This window comes from Cucumis melo, chromosome 2 (assembly GCF_025177605.1).
Source record: "Cucumis melo cultivar AY chromosome 2, USDA_Cmelo_AY_1.0, whole genome shotgun sequence".
Taxonomy (NCBI): domain Eukaryota; kingdom Viridiplantae; phylum Streptophyta; class Magnoliopsida; order Cucurbitales; family Cucurbitaceae; genus Cucumis; species Cucumis melo.
Genome location: NC_066858.1, coordinates 22,840,583 through 22,856,547, shown reverse-complemented (window position 1 = coordinate 22,856,547; position 15,965 = coordinate 22,840,583). Strand labels below are relative to the sequence as shown.

The 15,965-nt window shown below is 31.2% G+C and overlaps 2 protein-coding genes across 3 annotated transcripts; one reads left to right on the top strand and one right to left on the bottom strand.

Annotated features, from left to right (window-relative positions):
* Positions 1–256: 256 nt before the first annotated feature.
* On the top strand, positions 257–6,850 carry LOC103494210 (ethanolamine-phosphate cytidylyltransferase-like). 2 transcript variants are annotated; one of them, XM_008455303.3, is made up of 10 exons: positions 257–435; positions 1,154–1,574; positions 1,945–2,180; positions 2,422–2,576; positions 3,662–3,733; positions 4,743–4,810; positions 5,005–5,125; positions 5,341–5,403; positions 5,506–5,628; positions 6,298–6,850. In XM_008455303.3, the coding sequence occupies exons 2-10, from the start codon at positions 1,213–1,215 to the stop codon at positions 6,367–6,369; spliced, it is 1,272 nt and encodes a 423-aa protein (XP_008453525.1). In that variant the 5' UTR covers positions 257–435; positions 1,154–1,212; the 3' UTR covers positions 6,370–6,850. The 2 variants fall into 2 exon arrangements, with proteins under 2 accessions (XP_008453525.1, XP_008453526.1); XM_008455304.3 differs by lacking the exon at positions 257–435 and adding an exon at positions 469–652.
* A 5,863-nt stretch (positions 6,851–12,713) lies between these two features.
* LOC103494211 (uncharacterized) lies at positions 12,714–14,425 on the bottom strand. Its single transcript, XM_008455306.3, has 3 exons — positions 14,093–14,425; positions 13,711–13,999; positions 12,714–13,492 (listed from the first exon to the last, which is right to left on the bottom strand). The coding sequence occupies exons 1-3, from the start codon at positions 14,186–14,188 to the stop codon at positions 13,131–13,133; spliced, it is 747 nt and encodes a 248-aa protein (XP_008453528.1). The 5' UTR covers positions 14,189–14,425; the 3' UTR covers positions 12,714–13,130.
* Positions 14,426–15,965: the final 1,540 nt, after the last annotated feature.

The following is a 15,965-nucleotide window of genomic DNA, read 5'->3' as shown; positions in this document are numbered from 1 at the left end:
ATAAAGTGTGGTAAATAAAATTTAAAATTTTATAAATATTTTGAGTTATTTTAGTATATTTGAAAATAAACTTTTAGAAAATTTTTATACATAAAAATTATAACATGAATTTTAAAATACATGATCCAAATGATAGAGTGGATGAAAAATTGGTATTGTATCGTAATTTTATTATAGTTTGTAAATATTAAAAAAAATGATGATTTGATTTACAATAATTCCCTTACTTTTCTTTTTTATAATTATTATTGGGAGCTCACCGTCAGATCTGATATCCGGTTCGGACAGGTGACGAACAGCCGGATATTTTTGGGCGTTGTCCATCTTGGGAATTGTAAACGAGAAAGAACGAACGAACGAACAGAGAGTCCCTTTCTCTCTTCTATTCTGAGCCGACATCTTCAGCCATCAACCAAGGGGAGACACACAAAAGAGGTTATGGATTTTTCTACTTTTCTTTTCTTTTCTTTTCTTTTCTTTTTTTCTTTTAGTTTTAATGCATTTCTCTTTTTTGTTGATTCTCTTTTCTTCTTCTTTCTTCCCTTTTTTAAATTTATTGATCTGATTTTCTCTTGATTTTCTGACGCATCTGAAACTATGAACTTCCATTTCCCTCCATAGACTTTGTTATATCACCTTTCCTTCTTCCCAGGTTTTGGTTCTTGTTGTTTTCTTCTTTTTCACTGTTTAAATTTTGATAGATCCCCTATGGTTTCGATCAATTTTTGTTTTACATTTATGTGTTTGTGATTTGTTCGAATTTGGATTTTGGTTAATCTTGAAATTCTGGGGGTTTTACTTCACGATTTCTTTTTTTTATGTTTTATTTCTACGGTAATTTATTTCATTTCTGAGCTTACTTGGCTGACATTTCGACGAATCTGCATCATCATGTCATCAGAATGTTGGGTTTTATTTCCATATTCCCTTTGTTTTAGTTGGCATCGAAGTTCGTTTGTATTTTTCTTAATTCTTTGGATTGATGTTTACTCACTGGAAGATATGTAAGTTTACCGTGTGTAGTTACTAATTTGATTTTCCTTTGGGGTTTTGTTGATTGTTATGTTATTTTGGTTTTGCTGAAAAGGAATTTATATGCAGTATCTCCCTTGTTAGGATTAGTTGTTGACGAAGTTGATTTGGTTGTTGACAGGTTGCAGTTTTTGTGTCTCCTCTTCGGAAAAAGAAAGAGTCTAGAAAATCTAGGAGTAAATGGGACCAATGGATTACGAAAGTAACAGTTGGATGTGGGATGGTGTATACAACTACCCACATTTGTTTGGTGGTTTAATGCTCACAGCGGCCTTGCTTGGAATTTCCACGAGTTATTTTAGTGGGATTGGAGTACCATCTTTGCCATTTTTCTGGTCTGATTTCGGGATTTTCCAGAAAAGGAAGAGTGAAAAAAAGCGCATTCGGGTCTACATGGATGGTTGTTTTGATCTCATGCATTTTGGTCATGCCAATGCGTTGAGGCAAGCTAAGGCTCTGGGTGATGAATTGGTGGTGGGTGTCGTAAGTGATGAAGAAATAATAGCAAATAAGGGCCCTCCAGTGTTACCAATGGAAGAGAGGTATCTGCCGAATTCTTATTTATTTTGTTCTACCCATCTTCACAAATTTTAGCAGAGCATATAAAAGATTATGCTCTTTCCTACCAGTGTAATCGTGGGCACGATATAGATGATCGAAAGTAAACACATTATGTATTTGTACATTGCCTTACTCTACTTAATTCTTTGGCACATTAGAACCTTTACTGAGAATATTTGAGAAAGAGTTTATTTTATTTTTATTTCCTGTTGTTGGACTTGGAATTATTTTAACTTTTCATTAGCTGCCTCCGACCCACACTACTGAAGTCACGAAATTTAGAATGTGTACAGAACTAAAACTTTTCCACAATAATTTGCTCAGTTTCTTCTAACCGAAAGCTCCTTTTAGGCTGGCACTTGTTAGTGGTTTGAAGTGGGTGGATGAAGTTATTGCCAACGCCCCGTATGCAATTACTGAACAATTCATGAACAGACTCTTTAATGAGCATAAGATTGACTATATTATTCACGGAGATGATCCATGCCTACTTCCAGATGGAACTGATGCTTATGCCTTAGCTAAGAAAGCTGGTCGATACAAGCAGATCAAGCGTACTGAAGGAGTCTCCAGCACCGATATCGTAGGTACTGTTTTTCTCAATCTTCTGTAAGCAGTTTTTAGTTGGTACATTCTTTCCATTCTCTTTCTCTTGCCTTCCTGTTCATCTCCTTGGTAGATATGTAGGTAATTGTCACAATTCACAAGAAGGATATATTAAATTTGCTTGCTTATAGAGCTCTTGAATGTATCATGTTTTTGTATTTTCTTATATTTTAAAGATCTGAAAAGAAAATTTTTTAACCTATTATTAATTTCTTGATTTAGGAAGGATACTCTCTTCCATGAATGATACTACGAATTCTGAAGATCATAATGCAACATCCCTGAATGGAGATTCTATGAAGGGAAGTCCATCCCATGGTGCCCTTTCTCACTTTCTACCAACATCACACCGTATTGTACAGTTTTCAAATGGAAGGGTAAGGTTCTCTAGTGACCTAAATATTCTTGAAGCCTTATACTGGAGGATTGTTCATCAATAGATACTAGTTCACCTATCTGGTCCATTGGGTGTTTGTTGTGACAAAAAATGGTGGGCCCTTGATTGAATTAGTAACTGATGGGGGTGGTCATCTAGAAACTAGTGAAGATAGAACTTAGGTTGTGGTAGTCTGGTTGTTAGGTAGACATAGGGAGCTCTTTAAGTATCATGCAAGCTGTATTTGTGATAATATTCTGAAATCTAGGAGATTCTTTCATTTAGTTTGCATGTTGTGTGTCTAATATTTAATATTTATTTATTTTGTAACATCACATTTCTAATTAGAACTTAGGTTGTGGTAGTCTGGTTGTTAGGGAAACATAGGGAGCTCTTTAAGTGTCATGCAAGCTGTATTTGTGATAATATTCTGCAAACTATGAGATTCTATCGTTTAGTTTGCATGATGTGGGTCTAATATTTATTTATTTAATAACATGACATTTCTAATTATAATCCAATGTTTGAAATTTATATTTTATATTTTATCTATTCATATATCAAGAATTTGATAAACTGCATGACAGAAAAGGCCAATTCTTTGGTAGAAAAGGTTTGTGGACAACACTAAAATGTTGTTTTAGTAATGTTTTAACAAATAAATCACGTCTTAAGAGAGTACAATGGAAGTTAGGGAGTGCATGCAATGTTTCAAGCACATGAATTAGAAATGCTTGCTAATACTAAAAGAAACTGCAACATAAAATTGTTTCGAGAAACCATTTTCAAGAATTTTGTATCCCAAGGTCTAGTCCTTATGTTGGCCTATCTAATATGTAAATCTTTTATTTCCAAAAAGTAAGCTAGGATGATTTTGTTCCTTTCATTTCTCTAGGAACTTCATTTTTCCAGATTCTTTTGTGTTTAGCCTCTGTATACCTTTGTCCATGACCCGTGAACAAAAATGATATTCTTTCCTCTCTTTGATTTTTTTTAGCTAGGGTGGTTTTCTCATCCCTGCTTAGCAGTAAACTCTGTTTTGCAGCCAATTCATTTATGCTAACAAATTATCATATCCAATGATAGGGGCCTGGACCAAATGCTCGTATTGTGTACATTGATGGGGCTTTCGATCTTTTTCATGCAGGGCATATTGAGGTATGATGCTTTACAAATTCTACAATCGCTTCTCAATTCATCCCTCACTCCAGACTGCTTTTATGTTTACCTTAACCTTGGTTTGGTTGTTGATACTTCATGCTGATTCCTGTGTATAGCAATTTGTTGCCTTAAATTTTCAGTTCCAAAATAATTTTTCTTCTGGAAACTTACCATTTTGAATCATATTTTTGTGTTTATTTGGATCCTGTTTGGTAATCATTTTGTTTCTAAGTTTTTTTTTTTTAAATTCAAGTCTATAGACACTATTTCCACCCCCAACTTTCTTCCTTTGTTATCTACTTTTTACCAAAGGTTTAAAAAACCAAGCCAAAATTTATAAACTAAAGAAAGAAACTTTTAAAAACTTTTTTCCTTTGAAATTCGGCCAAGAATTCAACATTTGTACGTAAGAAAGATGGCCTCAGCATATCGAATGCCTTTGTAAGTATTTCAATGCACTATAATTTAATTATTGGATTTTTCCGGTAAAGTTTATGTCGCTAGGATGCTGCTGTTAGAATTGTGCAAAGCCTTATAAGTTTGGCTGGGGCGGTAAAGGTTTATGACTCAAAGAGATCAACTTTTTTGGTTTTGAAAAGAAAGACTTCATGATGAACTCATAAACAGTGCAGACGATAGTAGCTATGTTACACATGTGTTGTGAACCTGACAATGATTTAAAGACAGCAGGAATAGAAACGATTGTCTTAGTTTGATTTTTGAAGGCAGGAATCTGCTTGAGATCCATCATGCCTAGTGTGTTTTATTTTACAGCTGCAGATTTCATTATGAGTTTGTATCATTTGTTAATGACCTCGTGCCAATATATTTCCAACATTTTCTCTTTTAAAGTGGACAATGGCAATTAAATATTCTCTGTATTCTTTTCCCCAATTTCAATTCAATTATGTACGAATTTGATTTGTCCTTTACACTATAATTAGTAATAACAGAACTGTTTCTCAGGAATCCCATATTGTGATCTCATCATCTTTTCTCTTTTTAGATTCTCAAGATTGCTAGGCAGCTTGGGGACTTTTTACTAGTTGGCATACATAATGATCAGATAGTGAGGTACCTTATTTTCATTTTTAAGATTTAGCCTATCTGTGTCTTTTCTGTTGAGTTTCTGGCTAAACCTCTTCTAGAGGTTCTGTTTCTTATTTAAGAAAAAATGAATACTTTTCCTGAGATTATGGATATGGACTTTTGCCTTAGATATTAATGAGTTGGAAAAGTTGACGTTAATAACTCATTGTCTCCTGCAGTAAACTCAGAGGGAAACAGTTTCCAATTATGCATTTACATGAACGCAGTCTCAGTGTCCTTGGTTGCCGGTATGTTGATGAGGTGATCATTGGTGCACCTTGGGAAATTACAAGAGACATGGTAAGTTGTATGCTTCTGTTTTGTTTTTTCCTTAAACATAACACATGAGTTTCATCCTCATTGGAGCCGCCGGCCCTTTTCCATACATGGGGGAGGTGCAAAGAAACCAATAGAATTTATACTTTATGAATTCACCGGTTGATTGCTTGTTGGAGTTATTGTCTTTGAGCATCAACAGTGAAGTTTTAATTACGGAAGCATTCTTTTGCTGGCAGATAACCACTTTCAACATATCTTTAGTTGTGCATGGGACAGTTGCTGAAAACAACTCTTTCGCTGTAAGTAGCTATTCTTACTGTGTTGATGAGATAAGACTTTTCCGTATCTTTCTATAAGCTCACGTTTACAAAACCATAACAAGATGTGCTTGTCTGTATCAGGGCGACAGTGACCCCTATGCCGTTCCAAAGAGTATGGGAATTTTCAAGTTGCTTGAAAGCCCTAAAAACATTACCACTACTTCAATAGCCAAAAGGATAGTTGCCAATCACGATGCTTTTAAGGTACTCTGCTCCTTTTATTTCTTAACCCTAACTCCAGAAAGTAATCTCTGTATTGTACTTCTGTAGAAATTTAACTCAATAAATATTAAATTGAGAATGCACTCGGACTTGTTTGGAATGACTTCTAAAAGAGGAAGTGTTTTCAAACCCTTATAATGGACCCTTTTGTCTTAATCTAACCCTTGGAGGGTGTTTGGGCTCCCAACTTCAAGTGGGAGCCCAAAAACTTGTTTTGGCTTAGTTGGTGCTTATAGGTTAATTGCAAATGTATCAAAATATCATCAACTATAGACTTCCATCAACAACAAGATGGTCTATCTCAGAGACTTTAGGAGCCGGTTCTAAATTTTGCTATATTTGCAATTTTTTTTGCATTATGTTATATCTACACATTACCTTGGGACACCACTCCATTACCAACCTACAATTAACTATAATATAACTATTTCAAATTCTTTTTTATTTCCTACTCATCCTCTGCAGTTTTTATTATTTCCTATCCATGCTAAAATAATCCACCCTAAACACAAAGTCACAAACTATTACACCCCACAGATTATAATAACTACTTATTACAAAGATCCCCTTAACTCTTTGTTTCTGCTTTCTAGACATTTTAATCTGATGAATTCGTTGGACTTTTCCTGTCTGGTGTATTTTACAATGCAGAAACGGAATGCCAAAAAAGTGGAAAGCGAGAAGAAATACTACGCAGAGAAGAAATACATATGTGGGGATTAAATGAATGGTTTGTTGCTTTTACAATTTACTGTTGGGCGTTTTAGTGTTGGTAACTACTCTTGTTTCTGAAGATCTTCAGTACAGAATTTTCACATGAAGATAGGTTTAGAGTATTGGAAGGAGTTACATCGTTTTCCCAAGAATGCTTCACCAGAATTTGACATGCCAATTAACTTTGTAATTTCATTGTAGGCTATAACCTGCAGCTAGAATAGAGATCAAAACAACAAAAAAGAAAAAGTGGGACACAAAAAAAAGAACTGTGACACTACACAATGATTTGAGATATTATGCATCATGTAAACATCCAAATCGTATAGGTATCATCATCTTGTGCCTTTAATGGCATTGTTTTCCTTTTCTCCCACCAAATAATTTAGGTGTTGTTGTATTGTTTGAAAGCAGTAAAATTTATATTTATTTTTTGATTGCTATGGAATTAACATTCATTCCCAAATCATATTTATTATTTTTATTGTTAGTTGTGTGGGTTAAACTACAGGTTTATGTTTGTGTTTGATCCTGAACTTTGAATTATGTGTTAAATAAGGGCCCGTTTGGTAACGTTTCTATTCTCTGTTTCTTGTTTCTTGTTCCTTGTTCCCTGTTTCCTGTTTCTTCTTTTTTTAGAACAAGAAACAGTAATGCGTTTGATAACTGTTTCTATTTTTTGTTTCTTGAAAAAAAAAAGAAACATAAACAAAAAAAGTGTTCGATAACTGTTTCTTGTTTATTGATTTTCTTCTAGATTTATTTTTTATTTTTCACATCTACTTCAATTAAACATTAAATAAAAATATAGGTCTATCCATCAAACATAACAAATAAAATTATCAAAAGTTTATTCATTTAATACGAAGAAGTATCAATGCACGAATAAAAATAATAACATAAACATAAAATTATATTTATCCTTCAAATGTTACCAAATTTGATTGGCAATATCATCTCTTACTCAGGCAATTTCTCTTTTTAATCCATCAATTTCTACAATCTCATCGTTATTTCGTGACATCTAGAATTTAATATTAATTTTAAAGTAAGTTATTATGTCTTCAATATTCAGAATTGAAAGAAACAAAACAAAATTTAACCTTTAACTCTTAACCTATGATGCTTTAGAGAAAAACCCACAACGAAAATCCAGATTTGCACAAAGAGAAAGATGAAAACTATGGATCCGACGAAGAGGAACAATCAGGCAAAAACTATGGATCCGACGAAGAGGAAGAGTTCGGGTTGTCGAGAAAGACGATGAGAGGTGAAGAGGAAGACAGTGTGCAAAGAAAAACGATGAGTAAAAGAGGAAGAGGATGATTATTTGGAGAAGACGATGGAGATAAAAGGAAAAGGAAACCAATAAAAATAATTGAAAAAAGAAAAATGAACCAATAAAAATAATTGAGAAAAAGGAAAATAAAAGAAATAAAAATAATTGAGAAAAATGAAAAGGAAACCAATAAAAATAATTGAGAAAAAGAAAAAAGCCGATAAAAATAATTGAGAAAAATGAAAGGAAAAAAAATAATTGAGAAAAAGGAAAAGGAAACAAATAGAAATAAATTGAGAAAAAGGAAACCAATAAAAGCAATTGAGAAAAGGAACAGAAGAAACTACTTTTTTTTGTTCCCAATAATTCTTTATAAAATGAGAAACGTTTCTACTTTTTTTGAAAACGAGAAACAAGAAACGTTATCAAACACTTCTGTTTCTTAAAAAATGGAAACAGAAACAAGAAACAGGAAACAAGAACGTTACCAAACAGGCCCTAAGTTTCTGAATTTCTGATTTGTTTTTAAAGTTTGTATATTGTGTGTTCGATAGATCTCCAAATTTTTAATTTTATGGCTAATGGAGTATTGATCCATTCAGTATGTATATATATATTTTTAAATCTACGTTTATTTGATACAAAAGTTGAAGTTAAAGGATTACATTAGATTACAGGTCAAATTTATATGAAATAGATTAATTAATTAATTTTTTTTTAAAAAACTTGAATATGTACAATACAAATTAAATGTTCAAGAACGTATTGTATATCAGTTACTTAGGTCTCATTAATTTATCTTTTTATTTTTGTTTTCCAAAATTTTGAAAATAAGCATAAAAATTTGTGGGATTTGTATAAATAGCATAATATGAATTTGTATTTAAATATAGTAGAATATCATATTTTATAAGTAAAATAGTTGTGTGATCTCATATTATTGAAAGATATATAAATTATGTGAACATGAAAGTAAACACATACAAATAATATTAGACACCAAACTTTCTCCCATATGCATTCTATAATTAACTATCAGATCACTTTATTGTTTAAATAATTTAAAAAACATATATAAAAGTTAAACTAATCTAATGTGGTTAATTTAGAAATGTATAAATTAAAATCATGCACTATATTTCACATCTCAAACAACAATAATTTCATCATAACAAACTTGCAGCAATAACTGAATTGAAGAAATTTCGATATCTTCATAACTCTTCAAGGCTCACCATTTTTGACAACCTCATTAGACCCTTTCTTCAAATTTGGCACCACTATTGTTTGTAATTTGTCGTAATGAAATCACTCTTTGATCTTAAATCCTTCTTCATTACTTTACATACAAATAAATAAATTTTTAGAGGGTGAGTTGAGAAAGAAAAAGAAATAAATTACGAAAAAAAAAAAGTGTTTTTGTATAAAAAGAAATGTTGACTTTACATATTATAGCTAGAAGTTGTATTAGAAAATGTTATAGCGAGAGACTTAAAAGATTATGAAACATTCTATTATTGGTGTAAGACCATTATATAAAATAACTTGAAAATATCTATATATGGAAGTTAAAAGGATTGATACCTTAGTTTACCTTAGTTTGACAACATTTGTCAAAACATATATACATCTCTTATTAATGCAAAAATATTGCTTTGCTTCTTGAAAAAAATTGAGAGAATGAATTGAGAAAAAAAAATACACAACAAACAAATTAACATAAACAATAAACAAATTAAGAAAAATGAATTAAGATTTTGGAAGAAAAAAATAGTAGAGGATAACCTTTTATATAGTTAGGAGTCGAAGAGATTGCATAACTCTGATATTCCGTTATTAAATATAATTAAACGTAAAACTATTGATATTTATAAATTGAAATAAAAGAAAAATCTTTCTCCATTCTAATATTTGATCTTCTAATATTTCTACTTCCTTTTCTTTCTTTTTTTTTATTAGCCTTATACCACTTATTTTAAATATTATTTTATTAATTTAAATATGCATAACCCTGGAAATTCGGTTATTAAATATAAGTATGTAAAATCATTAATTATTTAAGTAATATTTAGAAATTTAAATTAAAAAAAAAAACTGAATGCTTTTTAGTATTTCATCTTCCAACCTTTCAACTTCTTTTTTTACAAAATAATTAATAGTTAGTTTTTTTAAATAATAGAAGAGAAGTTGCAGTAATTAATTATAAATACAATGAAATGAAATGAAATGAAAATGCCAATTACAATAAAACCAAATTCGTAATTAATTACATTCAACTTTTAAAAAGTTTCTCCCTGTACTGAAAAAGTAAATTTAGGCTAAATTCATGGCCAAAGAAGAAAAATACTTCCCTTGGAATGACAGAGAACTCTAAAACAAAGATATTCAAAGATAATCAAGAGCTTCTTTTTATATATATATATATATATATATATATATATATATATAAAGAAGAATTATGTATTACCTATAAAATAAATAATAAATCATCTAGCAATGTGTCTAATTTAAAATGAAATTTATATTTGACAGGATCCATTAAAATTTAATTTGATAACTATTGTTTTTTAGCTTTCGAAATTTGTATATGTTTACTCACAATTTTCTTAATCATAATCTTCATCTCTCCCGAGGTGAACACACCTCAATCATAAGTCAAATCATATTATTTTAGATCAGTTACTTACATTAGTTTTCATGTTTCAAGTAATTTGTTACTTAAATTCGATATGAAATTCAAATGTTTATTTGAAATAGATAAAAATCAAAATAGAAAAATAGAAAGAAAACAAGCAAAAATTTTAAAAACGAAAAGTTCAAAGCCAAATTGTCGATAAAAACAAATACATACAGACATGAAGTAAAATTGAAGGGAATCTTTGATCTCTTGTTAGCAAAAATTAATAGAAAAAGTAAACATTCTTTTTCAACAATCACAATGATAGGGAAGACGAATGTACAATCAATCTTACAGATAGTTGAGTGTCTTATTAATCCAACTATCTTTTAAACTAATATTTTCTTAAAATTAGTAACTCAAAGTTAATCGTTACATAAGAGTTCCCAAATTAGTAATGTGAAACTAAATTCCATTTCAAAACAAACTTTATCAAAAAGACAAAAGGGAAAAAAGAAACCTAATGTTAAACAAGCTCTATAGAATTTCTTTCACCAATTAAAACATTTATTGAAAAATGAAAAAAAGGTTAAATTAATTTAGATTTGAATACAATTAGAATATGTTTCTATAGTATGATATTAAAATAAAACTACAACTATTTCACAAATTAGGTTTCTAACACCTACTAGATCGTGTACGAGTTATATGACCCGATCTATTTAGCATATAGGGACTTAATATACACTAAAATTCTTTCTTATTATCTAACGACTTTATTCTTCATACGCATGAAAGAGAAATCGTCAATATTGTCTAGAGTTTTAAGTAGTTTGGTAAATAATACGCTCTCCCATAGCCAACCATCGTGAGCATGGAACAAAATCATCAATATTTGGAACAAGGTACTACAGATTTATAAACTCGTGTACGTGATACGTAACTTTCCTATACTAAATTTATCAATAGCATTCATCCCTCACGTATCACAAATTTTCTTCGAAAAATTATAAAAAATGATAAAATGAACAAATTGTTTATATTTTTTTTTTGTACTTTATAGTTTCTTACCATAAAGTATAAATAATGTATATCTATTTCTATGCCTATATCTATACTATATATTAAAGTTTCTATATGGAAAAATTTTTCTACTTATTTGACCCTTCATTTATAACCATTTTCATTATTAATTTGATGGGTAATTTTGTCATTTTAAATCAATAATATTTTTTAGCTTTTCTTTCTTTTATCATTATACTTTTAATTGAATTCTATTAACAAAAATATAATTACATTGTTTTCAAATTTTTGAAATTTAAGTAGTTTTACAATGTCATTCTTGTTACCATAAAATGAGTCTTCTCTTGGTTTCTTTTGCACACAACTCAATCTCTCTCAAAATTCATTTTTTAATTTAAAGAACGATAGATAAGAACATTTTTTTTTTCCTTCATCTACACTTTTTTCTCTAGTAATTTCTTTTTTTATGATTGACGTACAAGGACAAAAATTTATTAAGAATTTTCGTTGCATTTCAAGAGTTTTTAATAATTATTAATCTTTTCCCATTCATGCTAGCAAATGTTTGTGGAATGAATTTAGAAGATTATTCTTGTTTCTTCGTAGACCTATGGATAATTAATTTGTTACGATATTTTCATTATTGACTTGGTTTTTCTTCCTTATTTTGAAGTTTATGCATATTTTATTTTCTTTCTTTGTATTTTTTCTTCTATGTTCAATGATATAAAAAGAAATCCTTAATAATTAATTTACCATTCTTACACCTTTCTATTATTTTAGCAATTCTTTTTACTTCTTCGATTATCTTTGGATAAATTTTCAAAGAAAATCTAAAAGGAAAAAAAATATAACCCAAAGATGAATGTAACAAATCATGATATTAAAAAATGTTTGAAGCATCAGGACGTTACATAAATCTCATTATATTATAACAAGTAGATAAAGTTATCTCATTATTTTTGTGTGCCGTATTCTAATTCAAGTGATTTTTTACTCACTTTTTCTCAATCATTTAGAAGACATATTCTCAACCATTTAAAATATATTATATGGTGTAAGATTTATCTATACTTTTTTAAAAAGAAAATTTTAGATTCTTAAGCCAAACTTCAATCACAACAGAAGTTCCAACTCCATTGGTTGACATTTTCGTCATTTTTAACTGTTACCTAAATTTGCGATTGTTCCCTTTGTTTTGGGTCGATTTTTTCAAGAATAATAAAAAAATAAAAATTACTTACCCTTCAAAAAAATTAGAAAAAAAATAAGTAGTTTGTTCTTGACAATTCACCTCTTTTCTTTTTCAATTTTCGGATAAATAAACGAACCACCAAATATTTAGAAGCTTCCTCATTCTAACAAAATAGTGAAACTAGTTCTAGTAGTAACACTGTTTACCATCTTAATTTTAAAATACTAAAAACAATTAAATTATCAAACTACGCTTAAATTAACTTTGGAATAATATAACAAAAGTGATGCTAACCCTCTCAAAATCCAAAATCCAAAATCCAAAATCTCTCCCAATAATGCCCCCTAAGGCAAGTAGACAAACTCTGATCCATTAGAATCCAAGCTAGGAAGCTCTTTTTTTTTTTTTTTTTTTTTTTTTTTGGTGGGGTAAAGGGGTTGGTACATGAACTCATAATTCTCATAGCAATTCCTCACAATTCCTAACAAAAAGCTGCCACATGATGATGAACAACAAAAAGAAGCAATTATATCTATATACCCATATGTTCTTCAACTCAAATTTTCTGCGAATGCAATTTCATCCTATTACTTAACAACCCCATGGCATCAAAATATGGTATTCTATTCTTCAATATGTACAGATTCTAAATACCATCAACGAAACCAAGTTATGGGTGAAGATGTTTGTTGTGGCAACTGTGGAATCATGCAGTGTTGTTGATGATGCCATTGATGTATAGCATTAGCTCCATCCATTCCACCATACCCATAACCTTGTTGACTATTGTTTAAGTTGTTTTCTTCTTCTTCAATCTCCATTGTTGCTTCTCCAACTTCTTCAGCTTCCATTAACTGTGGAGCTTCCTCTTGGGGAACATTCATGGTTGAGGATGTAGGAACCTGTAAACGAGGAACCCAAGGAACAACAGCCAGATTCTTGTTCTCAGTCACCATATCTTCATCATCTTCACCAAATTTCACCCGGCCATCATAACAATTCTCACGAAGAAATTCACCTGACGATTATCAGATACATGGAGATCAGAATCATTGTTCACAATCCCAGTTTGAGATAAATGGAATCCAGTTCTTATTCTTAAGAAAAGTTGTTCATCAATCCAATATTCAAATCGGCTTAAAAACAAAAAGTAGTTCGAATAGATGAATTCAAAAATCGAAACGGAAGTTCGCAAAACACACGGAGAAACAACAAGATGGAAAAATCAGTACTTACTCTTGAAACCAGATATAATGTCGGAATCAACAGATACCGAGAGAGGAGAAGATTGGAAGAAAGACGTATTCATAGGCTTAAACAGAACAATAGCCCTCTCTTGATTGTCACAAAAAGGACGATCCTCCATAGCATAAACTGAAGGAGAAACAGAAGAAGCATCCGACAATTCCTCAATCCTTACACCATTACCACCTACTGTGAAATCTTCAGGAATCAAAGGCTGTTTACTTAAAACAGAAATTTCCGGCGGTTCTTCTTCTTCTATAATAGGCGGTAAACCAACATCCTAGACAAATCGAAGAAGATTCTAAGAACAAAGCTCCAAAAAACTAAATTGAAAGTAACAATAAGAGTATAGAAAAAGGAACAAAAAATGTACCAGACGGCGAATCTTCCTGGCAGGTGAGGAGAGGGAGAAATCGGAGAAGTCATCGTTGATTTGATCGAGATCTTTTCTTTTCATCTTCATCTTCATCGTAAAACAAAAAAACTTCTCTCCCGAGTTGATACAGAAAAAGGAAAAAAAAAAGTTTATTCTTCGGATGAAGTAAAAATGGGGAATTGGAAGGTTGTTTATAAAGAAGAGAAGGAAGAACGATGGAAGAATCGTTGGAGAAGGAGAAGAAGAGGAATAAGAAAGAAAAGGGTTTGTGTTTTTTTCTGGCTGTCTCTAGAGAGCTCTGGAAAGCCCCACTGATAGAGAATTGTGAAAAACCCATTTTACCTTTTCCTCTTTAGGAATTAATTATTGTTGAGGAAAAATAGGTAAGATAAATTAAAATATTATTATAAAGTATTCATTTATATTGATGTCTATCAAATATTTGGTAAATATATTATCAAATTTATCATTTTTAATAATTTTTAAAAAGATTATTTTCTTCTTCAATTTCGAGTTTAACTTTTACTTGATCCTTTGAGTTTCAGGATATTGTACATTTATGTTTTGTATTTGGTTTTGATTTAATTACCTCTTTGAAATTTTAGGATTTTGTTTAGGTTTTTATTTTGTTACCTCAATGATCAAATAATTATTAAATGAAAATTTGATATTTTAAGTGACGAAAAAGAGTGAAAATTAATTATAATTATTTTTAAATTTATTTTGACATATATTAACATTACATGAAACTTGTAATTTATTGATCAAACTGAAAAAGAAATTATTTGAAACTTAAGGGCCCGTTTGGGGTTAGGGTTGGGACTGTGGGCTTAGTTTAGCCCAACCCTAACCCCCGTTTGGGCCCAAGGTTAAGGAAACCCTAGTTTTAGGGTTCCCTTAACCCGTTTTCGTCTGCCGCTTCCAACGCCGATTCGCGTCTTCCCCCGTTTTCGTTAATCCGGTTTCGTCGTTCCCCTCAATCCGTGTTCCAAACCGTCTTCAATCTTCTCCTCAACCCTTCTTCATCAAAAATATTTTCGTTTTTCTCTTCTTTCTGTCATCTCCCTTAACGAATCGACTTCGTGTTGTTTCGTTTTGTCTTATCCCTCAACGAATCGAGGGTTTATGTTCGTTCTTTGTTGTCCGCTCCATATCGTTTTGTTTCCTCTTCATCCTTTAATCCATTCCTTCCTTTTGTATCGTTTTGTCCATTTGTTTCATCTCCCTCATGGAATCGACTACGTGTTGTTTTCTTTTATCTTCTCCCTCAACGAATCTAGGGTTTCTGTTCGTTCTGTGTTGTCCGCTCGATTTCGTTTTTTTTCGTCTTCATCCTTTAATCCATTTCGTTGGTTTTGTCGTCTTCTTCGTCAACCATCCTAACCCGCACTTTCTGTTTCATCTTCATCCTTTAATCCATTCCGCTGTTGCGTTTTCGCGATGAAACCGGATTTCGTTACGCCGAATCTCTCTCTGCATCTCTCTCATCCGTCTTTCTCACTCCCGAAAGGACTTCTGTGTTTGTTGAAGCCGACGATTTCGTTGGCTCCGAACACGATTTCCTTTTGGAATCGTGGGTTTTGGCTCCTTCTTTACTCCTTGCCGCTCGCGGTTTCATTATGCGGTCGGGTGTTTCACTTGGCAATAAGACAAATACTTCACTCTGCCATTGGATGCCGATGGAGCTTGGTAGGGAGGTATTGGAGTTTTGAATCCACTTTTTTTTTTAAAGCCGATGATGAGTTCGAATTTTGTGTAAAACTGAATTCTTTTGTAATGTATGTATTTGTTTGCATTCTGTTGTGTCTTCTGTCTTATTTGTTTACATTTTCCGGCCATGTCTTCTGAATTATTGCACCCATGTCTTCTG

Bases quoted from the DNA above. Each gene is read 5' to 3' on its own strand.
- LOC103494210 (XM_008455303.3), top strand. From the start codon at position 1,213: ATGGGACCAATGGATTACGAAAGTAACAGTTGGATGTGGGATGGTGTA. The intron at 2,577-3,661 runs GTAAGGTTCTCT...ATCCAATGATAG, and splicing joins TACAGTTTTCAAATGGAAGG to GGGCCTGGACCAAATGCTCG. The intron at 4,811-5,004 runs GTACCTTATTTT...TGTCTCCTGCAG, and splicing joins CATAATGATCAGATAGTGAG to TAAACTCAGAGGGAAACAGT.
- LOC103494211 (XM_008455306.3), bottom strand. From the start codon at position 14,188: ATGAAGATGAAGATGAAAAGAAAAGATCTCGATCAAATCAACGATGAC. The intron at 14,000-14,092 runs GTACATTTTTTG...CGATTTGTCTAG, and splicing joins CCAGGAAGATTCGCCGTCTG to GATGTTGGTTTACCGCCTAT. The intron at 13,493-13,710 runs GTAAGTACTGAT...GATAATCGTCAG, and splicing joins CATTATATCTGGTTTCAAGA to GTGAATTTCTTCGTGAGAAT.